This window comes from Pipra filicauda, unplaced genomic scaffold, assembly GCF_003945595.2.
Source record: "Pipra filicauda isolate LSUMZ 115617 unplaced genomic scaffold, ASM394559v2 scaffold40_size4127951_pilon, whole genome shotgun sequence".
In the NCBI taxonomy this organism is placed as follows: Eukaryota; Metazoa; Chordata; class Aves; order Passeriformes; family Pipridae; genus Pipra; species Pipra filicauda.
The window spans coordinates 4,020,147-4,035,376 of record NW_024104543.1 but is presented as its reverse complement, the minus strand read 5'-3'; the positions used below and the strand labels follow the sequence as shown (position 1 = coordinate 4,035,376).

The window sequence follows — 15,230 nt, the reverse complement described above, 5'->3', positions numbered from 1 at the left end:
TCCTAAGCAAGAAGAAAAATTGTGTCGAAAAGAGCTCCATACCTGAACAGATAAACAGTTCTTTCCGTAAGTAAAGGAAGATTCTACGGGGAATGAAAGATAAAAGGATGAGCAAAAAAAAGCTTCATTTGGAAGGGCTGAAAACCCTGATCGCCAAGATTTTTTTTTTCTTCAGATATGCCCTCAAGGAAAATATTAATCCCATGCTTCTGGGTCTCTTGCTTGTTCCTTCTTTCTCCATGTTATTTCTGGATTTAACTTTTTTTTTCCTCACTGTTTGGCTCTCTGTCTTCAATTTAGGTTAAGAGAGTTTTCTCAGTGACTTAGCTGTGATTGTATGAATCCAGGCTATCCCCTTACAGTAATTCTAATGTTTCTTTTTCTATACATATATTTACAAAGCCTGCAATGTTTCTGCTGGCATTATGAAAGCAAGCACAAGTTTTAAAGAGTGATCTGGTTTCTACTGTGGGTCACGGAGTAGACCAGTTGCAGTAAAAGGAAAAATTTTCTTTAAAAAGTCTAACAGTGCATACAACCTGTAACTAAGAGCAGAAAACAATTGAGAGCAGCCTTTGTCCTCAGTCAGCCTTTATTACTGATATTTAACTAAAATCATATAGAATTTAAAAAGAAAGTCTTGTGTAAACAAAATACTGTGTTTTCTTCCTTAGCTCTACATACTTTAAGAACAAATTACTGTTTCAAAATATGCCACCAATGTTTTTTTCTAAAGTACGTAACCTTTAAAATATTTCTTCTGCCTCTGGTTCAGCACTTTTGACCATTCACCAGTCAGCTAGAATAGTGTGCTCTGCAAGGAGAAAATCTATTTATGCCTTATCCTAAAAGATTTATTTAATAGCAGTGCAGCGAGTAATATATCTCATACTATCAGCTGAAGAAATGCAGTTTTCTAGGGCGCTGAGGAGTACATTGTTAGAAAGCCAAGTGGCAGATTTTATACTGCCTATCTTTAGTCCATGCTTAAGACATTATTGTTTTTCAGTTGACACAGAAAGGTATAGTCTCTTTCTTTCCAGTTAAGTCAAAGAAAGATCAACTGGTCAGTGCTAATAATAGGTGTGACAAAAACATGGGCAGGGGCAAGTATTTGTTAACTAAGGTCTATTTGACTGTAGTTTTTGTTGCTCGGCGGTGTGTTTAATTAGGTCCCAAGCCTGCTAGTTCTGTGATGTTTTTCCCTATAATGTTTACTATGCTGTTCAATAGAGAAGCTACCCCATATAAAGCTGTCTTATTTTCTACAGATTCTTACTCAATTCTACCTAGTGATTCCACTGTTACTTAAACAGCATTTAAAGACACCTGGAAAACGTTTGTCTTGGTTCAACACCTAATTTTAGTGTGTTCAAAACTGGTAAGGAATGAGGCTTTAGGAAAAAAGTCGTTAAAGAAGTTATCCCATTAAAATGTTCTAAAATTACATGCTACTGTTACACTTTGAAAGGAAGTAGTTACTCTGTTGTCTGATTTAGGTATTTTAGGGCACCATTTTGCAAGGTGCAGAGAACAAATATTATTTTTCATTATAATATTCTCACAGTGTTGATGCAATCCTTACATGTATGACTGTGCTTGATTTGGTGTAACTCTCTCTATATACACTTTTGATAAGGTATGTGCACTGTTACGAAAAGTTTAACTCAGTGCAAACTGTCCAGACAAGACCTAAATCAGGCAGAGAACAGACATTAACCCTTACCCCACTGCACTAAAGAAGATGAAGCTTGTGTATAGGAAATGGTTTTCAACAAGAGAGTGGTCTTCCTCTGTTCCCAGCTATGCTTATTGGTCTCCATCTTTACAATCACTGGTATTTCTTTCTTGCAAAAAGGTAGAATCTTTTCCCTCTTTCATATTGTTTATTTCTTACACAAAATTTTTCTGTTTCCTATTTTACACGCCCTTACTAAGTACACACTCTTTCTCTAACTAGATAATAGGACAAAACTGAAGATTTTATTGTTCAGTGGTAGCCCTTAGACTAAACTGACAAATAACCCTTTGCTTTCCAGCTCCCTTGTTTCTTTACACCCAGGACAGAGGTGTAAGAATGACAAGATAGTTAGAGATGCACAGAATAATATGAGTTAATTAATGTCACTGACAATACTTGATTTAAACAAAAAAAGTCTTTGAATGTGTCTTTGTTTTCAGAACATCCTGCAGCACATCCTTCCTTCCTAAGCAGCCTCTGTCATGGCATGACAGCATGCAGTGATTTCTTTGACAACTTGGGAGGATTGTCTGACCTAGTACCTGCTGAAGCTAATGTAAAGGTTCTCCTTAACTGAACTAGTGTTGGCCAAGACAAATCACTTGCTGTTTGGTGTCGGCAAGCATTAAGAAAAAAAAATTAAAACAAAAATAATCAAAAGACCAAACCCCTCTTTAACCAGACTTCAACTTATTTTCATGAAGTCTGGTGGCAATACCAGTTTCCACAGATTTTCTTTTTCCGCTTTTCTCCTTCCATTTTCAACTAGAAATGAATTAATTCTCAAAGTTTGCCTTAGTCTGAGATGTGCCCAAGATTAGTCTGTCAGCAGCCCTCCTCTTGCCTGCACCTCTTACCTCCATGTCCCACCACGGTTCACCAGGGAAATTAACTTCCTATTTGCATTTGTCTGTACAGCTTTTTGTAAGAAATATACAGAATGAAAAAGACGAAAGAGCTTTTCACAGAAACAGATGTAACCATTAAGGTAACAGTATCATAAATAAATTCTCCTTATTTGCATAATTACTACAGTAGTATTTTTTTAGATTATGTTGACAGAAGAAATTGAGTTGCCATTAGACCAAGAAGCCTTATTTTCCAAGCTGTACCTAATTCACACAGTAAAAAGTCAAAATGTGCATGCAGCAAATCAGCTCTGGAGCTCTGTGCAGAGCCATAAGAGGGAGCAGGCAGAAGTGGTGTTTCTGGTATCCCACTGAAAAAACTTTGGACTCTTCTATGGGGGAAATTCTGGAAATCTTACTCCTTTCTTAGACACTTATGAATACATAAATGGATAGTACTGCCATCTATCTTTAAACAAGAAGTCTTGAATGCTTTTACTGTTGGCCCTTTTTGAAAAATACAGCACTGTACAGCACTGGTTCAAAACAAATAACATCCCTGGAGTGTAGATGTTATATAGTTTGTGGTAGAAATATATTTTTTAAGTCTCTCCTGATATGCCATTGTCTCAAAGTATGATGATATTAGGGAATTAGGAATGTTTTTACAATAGCAGGTGGAATGGATATTGAGGGATTAAGGTGGAGAGCATTGGTAAGACCAGGAGATGATCTCATGGTGTGGGAGGATAACTCATCAGAAAAGATGGTACCAGATGATTCATGGTAAGATGGGTTTACCTTATAATCTGGTAACAGTCATACCCAGGTCCGTGCTAAAGTTACCTATAAGCAAGACTATAGCAATAGGGTGAAGGATTCAAAGTGTTTCTAACGTGTGCTGAGATCTGTGATCATGCCACTAATGTTGTGAGTCTCTGGCATGGCTAATTTCAAAATAGTCTTGCTATATTTCTTAGCTTGTACTGTGAGACAGATGCAAGGGAAGAAGTAGAGGTTAAATAATATGATGGAAAAAAGGTGACTTTTTGAGTTCAAGATCTTTGTTCTGTGAAGACTGAATCTTTCCATGCATGGAATGCCATAAAAGTAAAAGCCAAATTCTAACTGATTAAGTTGATTAAGAAGACACTGTTTCATTTCATATCATGTGAAGATGAACTGCGCAAAGATCAAATATCCTTTAAGAAGTGCAGTGTGTTTCTTTCTCCTGTTTGTAGCTGTGTGGTACAGATTTGTGTTTCAGAGTTGGCTACACAAGTTAATTCTTTCCGTTGCTTTTCTCTTTGTTTGGCTGGATGATGCTAAATACAGTCTAGAATTAGATGATTTCATAGTCCAATTAGTGTTGAATTCAGCCATATTTACAATGGTGCATTACAAGTTCAGCTCCAGTGTACTCATTTCAATGTTTTATAGTGTTTCTGTTTGATTTAACTTGTGATGGCTAATCCTTAGCTAGAAAAAGCTGACATAGTCCTAGTATCCGGCCTACTGAATCAGCATGGTATAATGCTAGGGCAGCACATGACATTGCATTTTTACATCTGAAGACATTGTAAAAATGGACTTGAAAATATTTAAAGGAATAACTTACAATATAAAAACTATTTACCCGAAAAGTATGTATCCTAATCAGAGATTAATAGCTCCTCATTTGTCCAGTATGATGAATTTGTTGTGCAACATAAATTGATCATCTAAAAATAGCTCTATTTGTGCAATTTGACACTGTAAAGAAGTTAGTTTTTAAACACTGTTCTTCTTCTTAGAACGTAGAGCCACATAAAAATAGTCAATACAATATTTGAAATGTATCATTGAAATTATGACACCTAACACTGTCAGATGGAGAAAGGCCAACATATCTCTCACACCATAGCATCTATTAATAGGCCTGACTCCCTTTTGCAATGTCGACTGTAACATTAATCCTTGTTTTAAATCATAGTGTCTCAAATATCAGCTGCTATACAGTTCTCTTTCAGTTTATATCAGAGAGCCCAATGGAGTCTTCTGAAGAACCTAGTCGGGTTAACAGAGCTAACTTATTACAAGTCCCCACTGTAAATGATTTTGCTTCAGAGGATGAAGATGTTAAAATTGACATTGAACTTCGTTACTCTCCACGTCCCCGAAGGCGGAATTCTGCATCTTCAGAGGAAGAGGAGGCCTATACTCCTACCAACATCTCAAGAAAAGTTTCATTTGCTGATGCATTTGGGTTTGATCTTGTGTCTGTTAAAGAGTTCAATATCTGGGAATTACCAAATACGGGACACGACAATGATATAGAAGATGAAGTTTTTCCTCAGGATGAATATTTTTTCTCTCAGCTGTTTACATTACCTCCTTCTCAAGAAGAACTTCTGCAAAAAGTACGAGAGCAAAAAGTAATGTTGGAGTCAATTCTGCTCCTGCCTGGGATTACCTGTATGAATGGCATTATACGAGTCCTCAATATATCCTTTGAAAAACAGGTGTATGTTCGAACAACGCTGAATAACTGGCTCAGTTATTATGACATCCTCGCAGAGTTCATGCCTAATTCTTGTGGTAATGAAACAGATCAGTTCTGCTTTAAGATTTCTTTGGTGCCTCCTTACCAGAAAGATGGAGTTAAGGTGGAGTTCTGTATACGGTACGAGACATCAGTTGGTACCTTTTGGGCAAACAATGATGACAAAAATTACACGCTGATTTGTCACAAGAAAAAAACTGCATCCAAGGCGGATAATAAACCCCAGAAAGAGGTTACAGATAGATCTCTTAAAGGCTGCTTAAAGACAACACAAAACAGGTGAGGTTACACCTTAACTTTTGATAATTTAGATTATAACTGGCTAATTCTGGGTGCTTGCTGAAGTCAAGACTGCCCATGTTGTTTTCTTCTATTTTATTTTATTTCTTTTTAATGAAAAATTTGGCCAAGACTTGTTTTCAGTAAAACTCTTGTATCTATCTGCCAGTGGTTTTCCGCAGACAGATTAGTTGGGATCATAGTTTTAATAAATGGCATGCTTGCCACTAGTTTGAAAAGCGGTGTGAGGGTCTATACATTATGGGCTATGTTCCAATTTTGATCTCTATAGGACATAAGTTGAGCAATGAGAGCTTTGTTCCAGATTGAGGTAGCTGTACAGTTAAAACACTCCACATCCACTTCCTCTGTAAGTAAAAAAAAAAAAAAAAAAAGGCAAAAGAAAGGTCGGTTTTCATTATATTTATTTCATGGTTCATTCTCTACATACAATAATGAAATGGCACAAGTGGTTCAAGAAGTGGACAACTTAGGGAAGAATTCTATTGCAATTACAATAGCTGGTACAAACTTTTCTGCAAGTGTTTGGGCTATTCTGCAAGGCTAATAGTTCCTTTTCCCTGCCACTGGTAGATGCTTCTGTTTCAAAAATGGTGAAATGAATAATGTGAAATGAATAATTTCACATACCAATAAGGCAGAATTGTAACATATTAAAGAAAAATACATAGAATTTTTCTTTTATATACTGTTCTAATTAAATATAGACAATTCATGTTCATTAGAGAGTAAGGTGGCAGTTAACTTATAATTTAATTGAATATAAAGAGAGACAATTAGGAATGGTAAATTTTGGCTTCCTACCATTATTAACTATCTTCTTTCTGTAAGCAAGGCAAAGTTGCATGCAAAAATCTAATTCTCAATTTCTTTGCTCCTCAAATTTGCTATGAATCAGTTGGAGTTCTGCAGAGCCAAATCTGTATTTTACCTGTAGTGTGCTTTGCAATACTTAGATCCCAGAACTAAATTCACGTTGGGTTTTTGAATTTATGTTGAGTTTTTAGTTCCTACCCTCTTTCCAAATAAGGCAGTGCTGTTTAGTTTCCCTGCTGCTCTTCGACTGGACTGAGTTGGTGGGGAAGGGGAAACAGAACTGCGGCAGTGATGGCAGCTTAAGGAGTAGGGAGACAGCCAGGATTTCTCCTGTGCAGAACCTTCCTTCCCAAAACCCAGACTTGCTGCGCTGGGAGCTTCTGCCAGCTCTAATCATAAATGAGCCCTGTGAGGAGAGGTGTGCAATAAATATGGCTTAGTGCCTGCATCAATGCTGCAGTGTAAGAGCAGCCCTAGGGCTAGCCCAAGGCTTGATTCAGAGCCAGTCCACAAAGCTCCCCTGATAAGTGTCCCTTGGGCTAACTCTGGAGCCATCATGATGATCCTTCCGTGGGGGAACATCTCAGTATGTCAGAGCAGAGGGAATAATGCTTTTACATGCCATGTGGTCAACTCCTGACATTTGAGTCTGCTTTTGTACATAATTTGTCCTTTAAGAAGCATCACATGACCCATTCTGGGTAAATAGGATAGCCTGAGATACCCTGCAGAAGGACACTGATATCAAATACCATAGTATTTGATATCTTAACTGTCATCTAAGTTCAGGTAGCCCACATGGAGCATATGATGGACTTGGAGAGCTGAGTCTTAATTTAGTGAGCCCTGGGCTTCCAGATGCTTTCAGGAATAACCTGAAAATTTAGATACAATTGGACATCTAAGGTTGAATGGCTCCTAAGTGTTCAATTCCCTAGAGTTTCCTGTGACATGCATAGTGCTAGCAAAAGTTGTAGAAGCCTTTCTTCTTGGGATCCTCTTTTAATAGGATATGCTAAATGATTTATGTGCAAGTCAGACAGAGAGCTGATTTAAAAAATTGGAAATGCTAATATGTCTACTCCTTAATATAAAATTACCTGGTCTCTAATCAGCCTGTAAAGTTGTCTCCTCTATCAGGCTGAAGAGGAATGCATATTTGTGAATGGGTCTATACAAATATATTTGTATATATACATGTATGTGCATATTTGTCCCTATAGACACATGTACACATGTATGTGTAAAATATGTAAACCAAAGCAGTCAGATTCTTGTCTACATTGTGATCTGCTCATTTCTGTCAAACAGTTAATTAGCGTGCACTTTTAAGACTCTCTTTAGTCACAGAACGATGTACAGAGATCTAACAGTAAATGCAAAAATGAGCTGAAAGTATCTTTGGAATATGGTTTCAGTGGTCATCAAGGCATCTGGAACACAGTTTTGGCAGTTTGTAATCCAGGACCAATTTTATGCTACAGAGACTTTGTTGACTTCACAGGAGATACAGCTTTCACCAGTGTAAATGAGGTCAGCATCAGGGCCTTTTGTTTCAAAAGAACTAAGATGCCAACTTCCATTGCTCACTTGTTTTTCAAAGTGCCTTTGTACATGTTGCCCCTTTGAGTGAGGAGGAACACCCTGCAGACATCTGCAAAAGTACCTCATTATTCTCCTTCAGACCCTCATTAAAACTCTTTTGCTTTGATGTCTAGAAAAAAGAGCAAGAAAAACAAACCCCCCAAAATTGGCAAAGTGAGGCTGTTGATGTGCTATAACTCCTTCATATCACATTGCTACCCATTTATCAGCTCTCCTCCACCAGCCCATCTCTTTCTCTCTTGCTTTTTGTCTGGATGATAAACTCTGCCACATTTATATATGCTCTGCTGGATGTTTATAGAACATTTAGCAAAGTGGGTGTTCCTCAAACATAACTAGCTTGTCTTTGGGGCTGCAGCAATGCAAATAGATATACACAGAAGTAAAAACAATTTTAGCTTTGATTCAGACAATAAGGAGGCGGGTAAGGAATATTCATATCCATGCCCATGAGCTGGGCATTTTAGATTAAAGATTTCTTTATAGCGATCTGAATAGAAGAATAATTTAAGAGGTCACTAATTTAGGCCTCTATCTCAAATATAGAAACCTGTAATAACATTTTTAATTTTTTTTTTTTAACTCTTGGCTCTGAGATATTTATACTTTCTCTTAAAATGTGCAATTTACCTCTTCAGTTAAAAAATAGGACATTAAAGAATCATGTTTTTTAAGCAGAGAGTCTGATCCACTCTAGGGCATACTTGTGTGGCTCATTAAATGTCATTAACAAGGATTAGTTGGGTTAGTTAAGTAAAAGGAATAATATGCACTTTCAGAGGAAGTTACTGAGGAAACACAACATGACTATATCGTATTACTCTTAAGAACATGATCCAGGACAAAGCTGAGTAAATGAGGACAATAAGGTGGCTTCTGATGGTATTATTCAGAAATAAAAATTGACTTCAGCCTGAAAAGTTCCACCTGAAAAACAGAATGACAGAGAAAAGCAATACTGCATCAAATAATTAATGCTGAAAATTTTCTATATTTGGATACTCAGAACCACATGACTTAAAAACCTATTCATTCCATGTTTCATTCACTTTTTCTTCCATGTCTAGATATGTACAAATAGTCTTCTCTTAAAATTTCATGAAGTATTTGCTTCTAGATGTATTTTTTCAAGCTAAAAGTATTTCCTCAGAAACTTTAAAAATTTTTGTGGTTTTCAAAAGTCTTGAAAGGATGTATGGGAAAAAATATAGTTTGGAAAAATAGTGTTTAAATTAATTAATTTGTTTTAGTCTATCTGAAAGCATTAGCTTAACTTATATACAGTCATAAATATACTTTGGGGGAAAAACTGACTTCTAAAATTTTAAGACTGTCACCAGAAATGAAAGCGTTTCTGCCAATAAACAGGCCTGATTGCTATGATATATTTATATACACATATATATATTTAAAAATCAGAAAAAGATAAATTAATTATATCAGCTTCACTCTTTTCTCTTTTTGTTTGACTCTCATGCTTTTGGGACATGGATAATGATTCTGAACATGAGTCTTTCCTGGTCCTCAGGTTTGGACAACATGTTTTTTTTTTGTGGACATCAGGATCCTGCATTGATCTGATAAGACAGGAACTGGCTGGGTATTGCATGAGGCAGACTCCTGCAGATCATGGTGCACGGTGCAGTGAAAAAGTCATGTAAACTATTTCCACTGTCACTGATGGAGCTTCATCCCATTTCTGTCAAGATCAAGAGCAACAGCCCAAGGAAAATGGCTGATAATCAAGAAAATTGTTTTACAAAAGGATATAACGTATTTGGACTCCTGTCCTCTGACAAGGAAGGGGAAGGGTAGTATTTATGTCATAGCTGTTAGAGTTATCCCCCTCTGAGCCCACAAATCTATCGCTCTGAACTGGTCCACAGGTGTATTAGTGTGATCCAGCTGATGTTGGTCCTATGCTTTTATTTGTCATTGACAGACTGTACCTTTCTTGAATAGTAGTGCATCAATTCACTTACCTCCATGATGCCACTTTAAAATGCAACACGGTGATAGCTCTTACAAGAGTTGCTCTGTGTACAATGCATGATGAGAAAGAAGAGATTAAAACCCCTGTGTCTATTGGCCACCAGTGCCAACTGTGAAAGTGTAAATACTGAATGGTCTTAAAGCAATTGCTAGTGAGAAAATTTCTTCTGTGCATGAGTAGGTTCCCATCTTCAGCTGCTGCCTTATCTCCCTTCTGATGGGAGGCAAAGAAAGTTCCTGAAGACCCAGCTTGGCAGGACTGCACTCTGCTCAGTCAGTCTTCCCCAGATAGATGGCAGACCTGTGCCTAGGTTGCCCTGAAAAATGCAGTTTTGCATCAGCTCCTCTTGGCCTTTCCCACAAACTCATGATGTGATTAAAAAAATCAAAGACTTCTAAGGAAGATGTTTGGAAATAGCTACTCATGCATTTTGCTATGAGGAACAACCGTATTATTCCCAGCTAGACCATTTAAAATATGGCATTTAAATTATGTTCCATTTTAATCCTTGTTCTTTTGGTTGTTGTTCACCACAATCAGAACAGGGAAAGAAGAGCAGAAAATGTGTTAAAACACAGATCTTTGTGTACCTCTATTTAATCTCAAGGTTGTGTCTGGCATTTTAAGTCACGAGTTACAGCCTGACCAACACACAGATATGGGATTTGGCTAAAGTTTATTGCTATTATTAGAAAGTGACTGCAGTCACTGTTTTTACCAGGAGAGCAGCTGCTAGAGAAGCTATCCATTCACAGGGTGCCAGCTAAAAGCAGCACTCCTCTCTCCATGTTCCCAGCCCTTCTCTTGTCTCCTGGTCATTGCCAGTCTTTGTCAGTTGCACAAGGAGATAGGACTGGCACAAAAAAAAAAGACTTCTCTAGGTACTTGAATACCATGATTATCAGGGACACAGGGTAATTATTTAAGGTGCTCTAAAATTCAGAGAAGTGGGGTAAAAACAAGCTGTAGATCTGAGGCTGAGTATTAGGAATGCTTCTTAATAGCAACTCTAGAGTTATCTTTTAAGGAAATTGCTGCAGCCTTACCCTCCAAAGTAATTTAAAATAAGCTAAGATAAACCACTTGAAAAATATTCTATAGGGAACAATCCTACTTAGCCAGAAACTACGCTTAATGTTTTTTTTCTGTCTGTTTAATCATAATATTTCAAAATCCAGGCATACTTACTACTTGAAATATGAAACTTATTAAAGATCCTAAAGATAGATATCTAAGTTAATGGCTTCAGGCTTTGAATGCTACCACAGAAGCGTTAAAGAAACAGGTGGAAGATATGCATGAGAATGGCATGCACTGACAAGTAGACATATGCTTCATGTACCTGTGGTCCCCTAATTGGAGAGTACCTGAAGACTGAAAACCTATCACATTTTTGCTTTTGGTGATTGTGAACTGTATTATTCATGTGCCATCCATTTATTGCACTAGAAATATTAAAAGAAGCTTTTAAAATTTTGGGGGACAACAAATGAAAATAGCTTGTTGCTGTATTGGCAATCTTAGCATAGTATTTACTCTGGAACTCTAATAGTATCAGTGGTTTCTCATTCACTTCCGTGACCTACCTTAGAAATTGCTCTCAACTGTGCTATAGAACAGAAATCTGTGCTCTCATAGGTGGGATATATTGGTTGTTATAAAGCTTATAAAATCCATATAGAAACTGTATAAAATCGGTACTTTGTAATCTGAGTGTCATCTCTCAACCATGTGATAAGTACTTGTCATTATACATGTATTGCTTGGCTTTACACTTGTAAGACCTTTTTCAGTTGCTACAATTTCATCAGCTTATTTAAATATGCCAATACTGTAACGCTATTACAACTGACTTTTAGAACTTTTTATTTCATCAACTGGCTTGATCCTGCAATAGGCACAATAAATAATTTAATGAACATCAGAAATCTCACTGAACTTTTTAGAACTCTGCATGTGTAAAACTATCATTGAATGTTAATATTTACAGGACCAGAGCTTATTTCCACAGTCTTTCAGATTGCTGGTTAAGGACCTTTGGACAAACAGAAATATATTGCTAAAAGAACTCCTGTATGTTCAATGATTCTTTTGTTTAGGGAGGTATCTATTTTGCAAACTGAACCAGGATGTAAACATCCATTTCAAAACTCTCTCCTGTCCACCATTCAGGTATTTCAGTTCACAAATGTTCAGTTGAAAAAAAAATTGTTCCATTGCATTCACCTTGACCTGGCTAAATGTTAGTCTTGAAAAGATGTTTAAAGTTAGTGTGACATTAACTGAGAGCACTGGAGCCATATTTAATCATTGCATTCACTACCAGTGTCATTTGAGCTGTTTATGCTTATTCTGAGCTTTAAGCCATGATCTAGTCCCAGCACCACAGGTCTGAAATTGAAGCAATTGATTCAGCTACAGTGTAAATCCAGAGAACCTATTGCCCATCATATTTTTAAGATAAAATGTGGACTATCTTCTCAGCTACTAAAGGGAAAAAGAATGGTCCAAATAAATATTTTGTAAGTTAAATGCAGTCCCTGCCTTAGGGCAAAGGAAGGGCTAAGACCTTTTAAACACCATGGGAGCATGTTAGAAGTGGCTATTTGATCCCTGGAACTTCAGTGACACACGTAACAAAATATTAGTTGATATGCCAAAGGATAATAGAGGCTTGGTTTTCCGAGTGTTTCTCCACTCTCCTCCTGATTTGTGAAACCAGCTGATACTCTAGCACTAAACCTGAAGATTTATTACTGTTGGTTACTAACTGCAGTCCTGACAGGCACAACTGAATGTGAACTAGGTAAAGCTGGCAGGTTTTTCTTACCTTGCTCGTGGGTGCACCGAGTGGATTTGCATTTACATTTTGTTCTGATGCACAGTTATTGTCCCTGCAATGTTTATGGATACTGGACAACAAGCATAAGATGTTTTAAGACTGAGTCACAGAATCACAGAATCAACCAGGTTGGAAAAGACCTCTGAGATCATCAAGTCCAACCCTTGATCCACTACCACTGTGGTTACTAGACCATGGCTCTAAGTGCCACATCTAGTCTCATCTGAAAAACCTCCAGGGACAGTGAATCCACCACCTCCCTGGGAAGCCCATTCCAATGCCTGATTACCCTCTCTGTAAAAGATTTTTTCCTAATATCCAACCTAAACCTTCCCTGGCACAGCTTAAGACCATGCCCTCTTGTCCTGCTGCTGGTTGCCTGGGAGAAGAGACCAACCCCCACCTGGCTACAACCTCCTTTCAGGTAGTTGTAGAGAGTGAGGAGGTCTCCCCTGAGCATCCTCTTCTCCAGGCTGAACAACCCCAGCTCCCTCAGCCTCTCCTCATAGGACTTTTACTCCAGTCTCTTCACCAGCCTTGTTGCTCTTCTCTGGACCTACTCCAGCACCTCAATATCCTTCCTGAACTGAGGGACCCAGAACTGGACACAGTACTCCAGGTGTGGCCTCACCAGTGCTGAGTACAGGGGAAGAATCACTTCCCTGGTCCTGCTGGCCACACTGTTTCTGATCTAGGCCAGGATGCCATTGGCCTTCTTGGCCACCTGGGCACACTGCTGGCTTACGTTCAGATTCCTGTCAATCCAAACTACCAGGCTGCTTTCCAGCCACTCTGTCCCCAGCCTGTAGCGCTGCATGGGGTTGTTGTGGCCAAAGTGCAGGACTCAGCACTTGGCCTTGTTGAACCTCATCCTACTGGAATGAGACTCTCTCTCCAGCTTGTCCAGGTCCCTCTGAAGTGCCCTCCTGCCTTCCAGCAGATCAACACTCCCCCCCAGTTGGTGTCATCTGCAAATTTGCTAATGGTACACTCAATCCCCTAATCTAAATCATCAATAAAGATATTAAATAGAATTGGGCCCAACAGTGATCCCTGGGGGACACCACTAGTGACCGGCTGCAAACTGGATGCAGCACCGTTCCCCACCACTCTCTGGGCTCGGCCCTCCAAACCAGTTCCTAACCCAGCAGAGAGTCCCCCTCTCCAAGCCGTGGGCTGCCAGCTTTTCAGGAGAATGCCATGGGAGACGGTGTCAAAGGCTTTGCTGAAGTCCAGGTAGACCAAATCCACAGCCTTCCCCTCAACCCCCAGGTGGGTCACCTGATCATAAAAGGAGATCAGGTTGGTCTGACAGGACCTGCCCTTCTTAAACTCATGCTGGCTGGGTCTGATCCCTTGTCCATCCTGTAGGTGCTGTGTGATTGCACTCAGGATGATCTGCTCCATAACCTTGCCAGGCACTGAGGTCAGGCTGACGGGCCTGTAGTTTCTCAGGTCCTCCTTGCAGCCCTTTTTGTGGATTGGCATGACATTTGCCAACTTCCAGTCATCTGGGACCTCCCCAGTGAGCCAGGACTGTTGGTAAATGATGGAGAGCGGCTCGGTGAGCTCTTCTACCAGCTCTCTCATCACCCTAGGATGGATCCCATTTGGTCCCATAGACTTGTGAGGATCCAAGTGGCTCAGCAGGTTGCTGACTGTTTCCTCCTGGATTACAGGGGGGCAATTCAGCTTCCTGTCCCTGTCTACCAGTTCTGGAGGCCAATTGTCCTGAGGACAACCTGTCTTACTGTTGAAAACTGAGGTAAAGAAGGTGTTAAACACCTCAGCCTTTTCCTCCACTTTGGTGACTATGTTCGACCTCATGTCTAACAAAGAGTGGAGGTTTTCCTTGACCCTCCTTTTGCTATTGATATATTTGTAGAAACACTTCTTGTTATCCCTAACAGAATTGGCTAGATTGGGTTCAAGTTTTGCCTTTGTCTCTCTAATTTTCTTTCTACATGACCTAACTATATTCCTAAACTCTTCATGAGTAGCCAGCCCTTTTTTTCATAGTCGGTAAGATCTCTTTTTTCCCCTAATTTACTTTAAAATTTCCCTGTTCAACCAGGCTGGTCGTCTTCCCCACTGACTCGCCTTTCAGCACACTGGGGCAGCCTGTGCATTCAAGACTTGCTTCTTGAAGCATGTCCATCCCTCCTGGACCCCTTTGTTTTCAAGGGCTGTTTCCCAAGGTACCCTCTGAACCAGTCTTCTGAGTAGGCTGAAATCTGCCCCGTGGAAGTCCAGGGTAGAAGTTTTATTGATGGCCCTCTTTGCATCCCTGAGTATTGAAAACTCTATCATTTCATGGTCGCTGTGCCCCAGACAGCCTCCGACCACCACATCTCCCACCAGCCTCTCTCTGTTTGTGAACAGCAGGTCTAGCAGGGCCCCACCCCTGGTAAGCACATTTACCAGCTGCAGCAGGAAATTATCCTCTATGCACTCTAGGAATCTCCTAGACTGCCTCTTGTCCACTGTGTGGAGTTCCCAGCAGACATCTGGCAGGTTAAAGTAGCCCACAAGAACAAGGTCTG

The 15,230-nt window shown here is 39.2% G+C and overlaps 1 protein-coding gene across 1 annotated transcript in view; it reads left to right on the top strand.

The window, feature by feature from the left end:
• The first annotated feature begins 4,610 nt into the window (after window positions 1–4,610).
• The window catches only part of PPP1R3A (protein phosphatase 1 regulatory subunit 3A), a 28,716-nt gene continuing 18,096 nt past the window's right edge, over window positions 4,611–15,230 (top strand). The window contains exon 1 of the mRNA XM_027721232.2: window positions 4,611–5,410. Within this exon, the coding sequence (XP_027577033.2) occupies window positions 4,617–5,410 (794 nt within the window). The 5' untranslated portion in view covers window positions 4,611–4,616. The remainder of the gene's footprint in view (window positions 5,411–15,230) is intronic.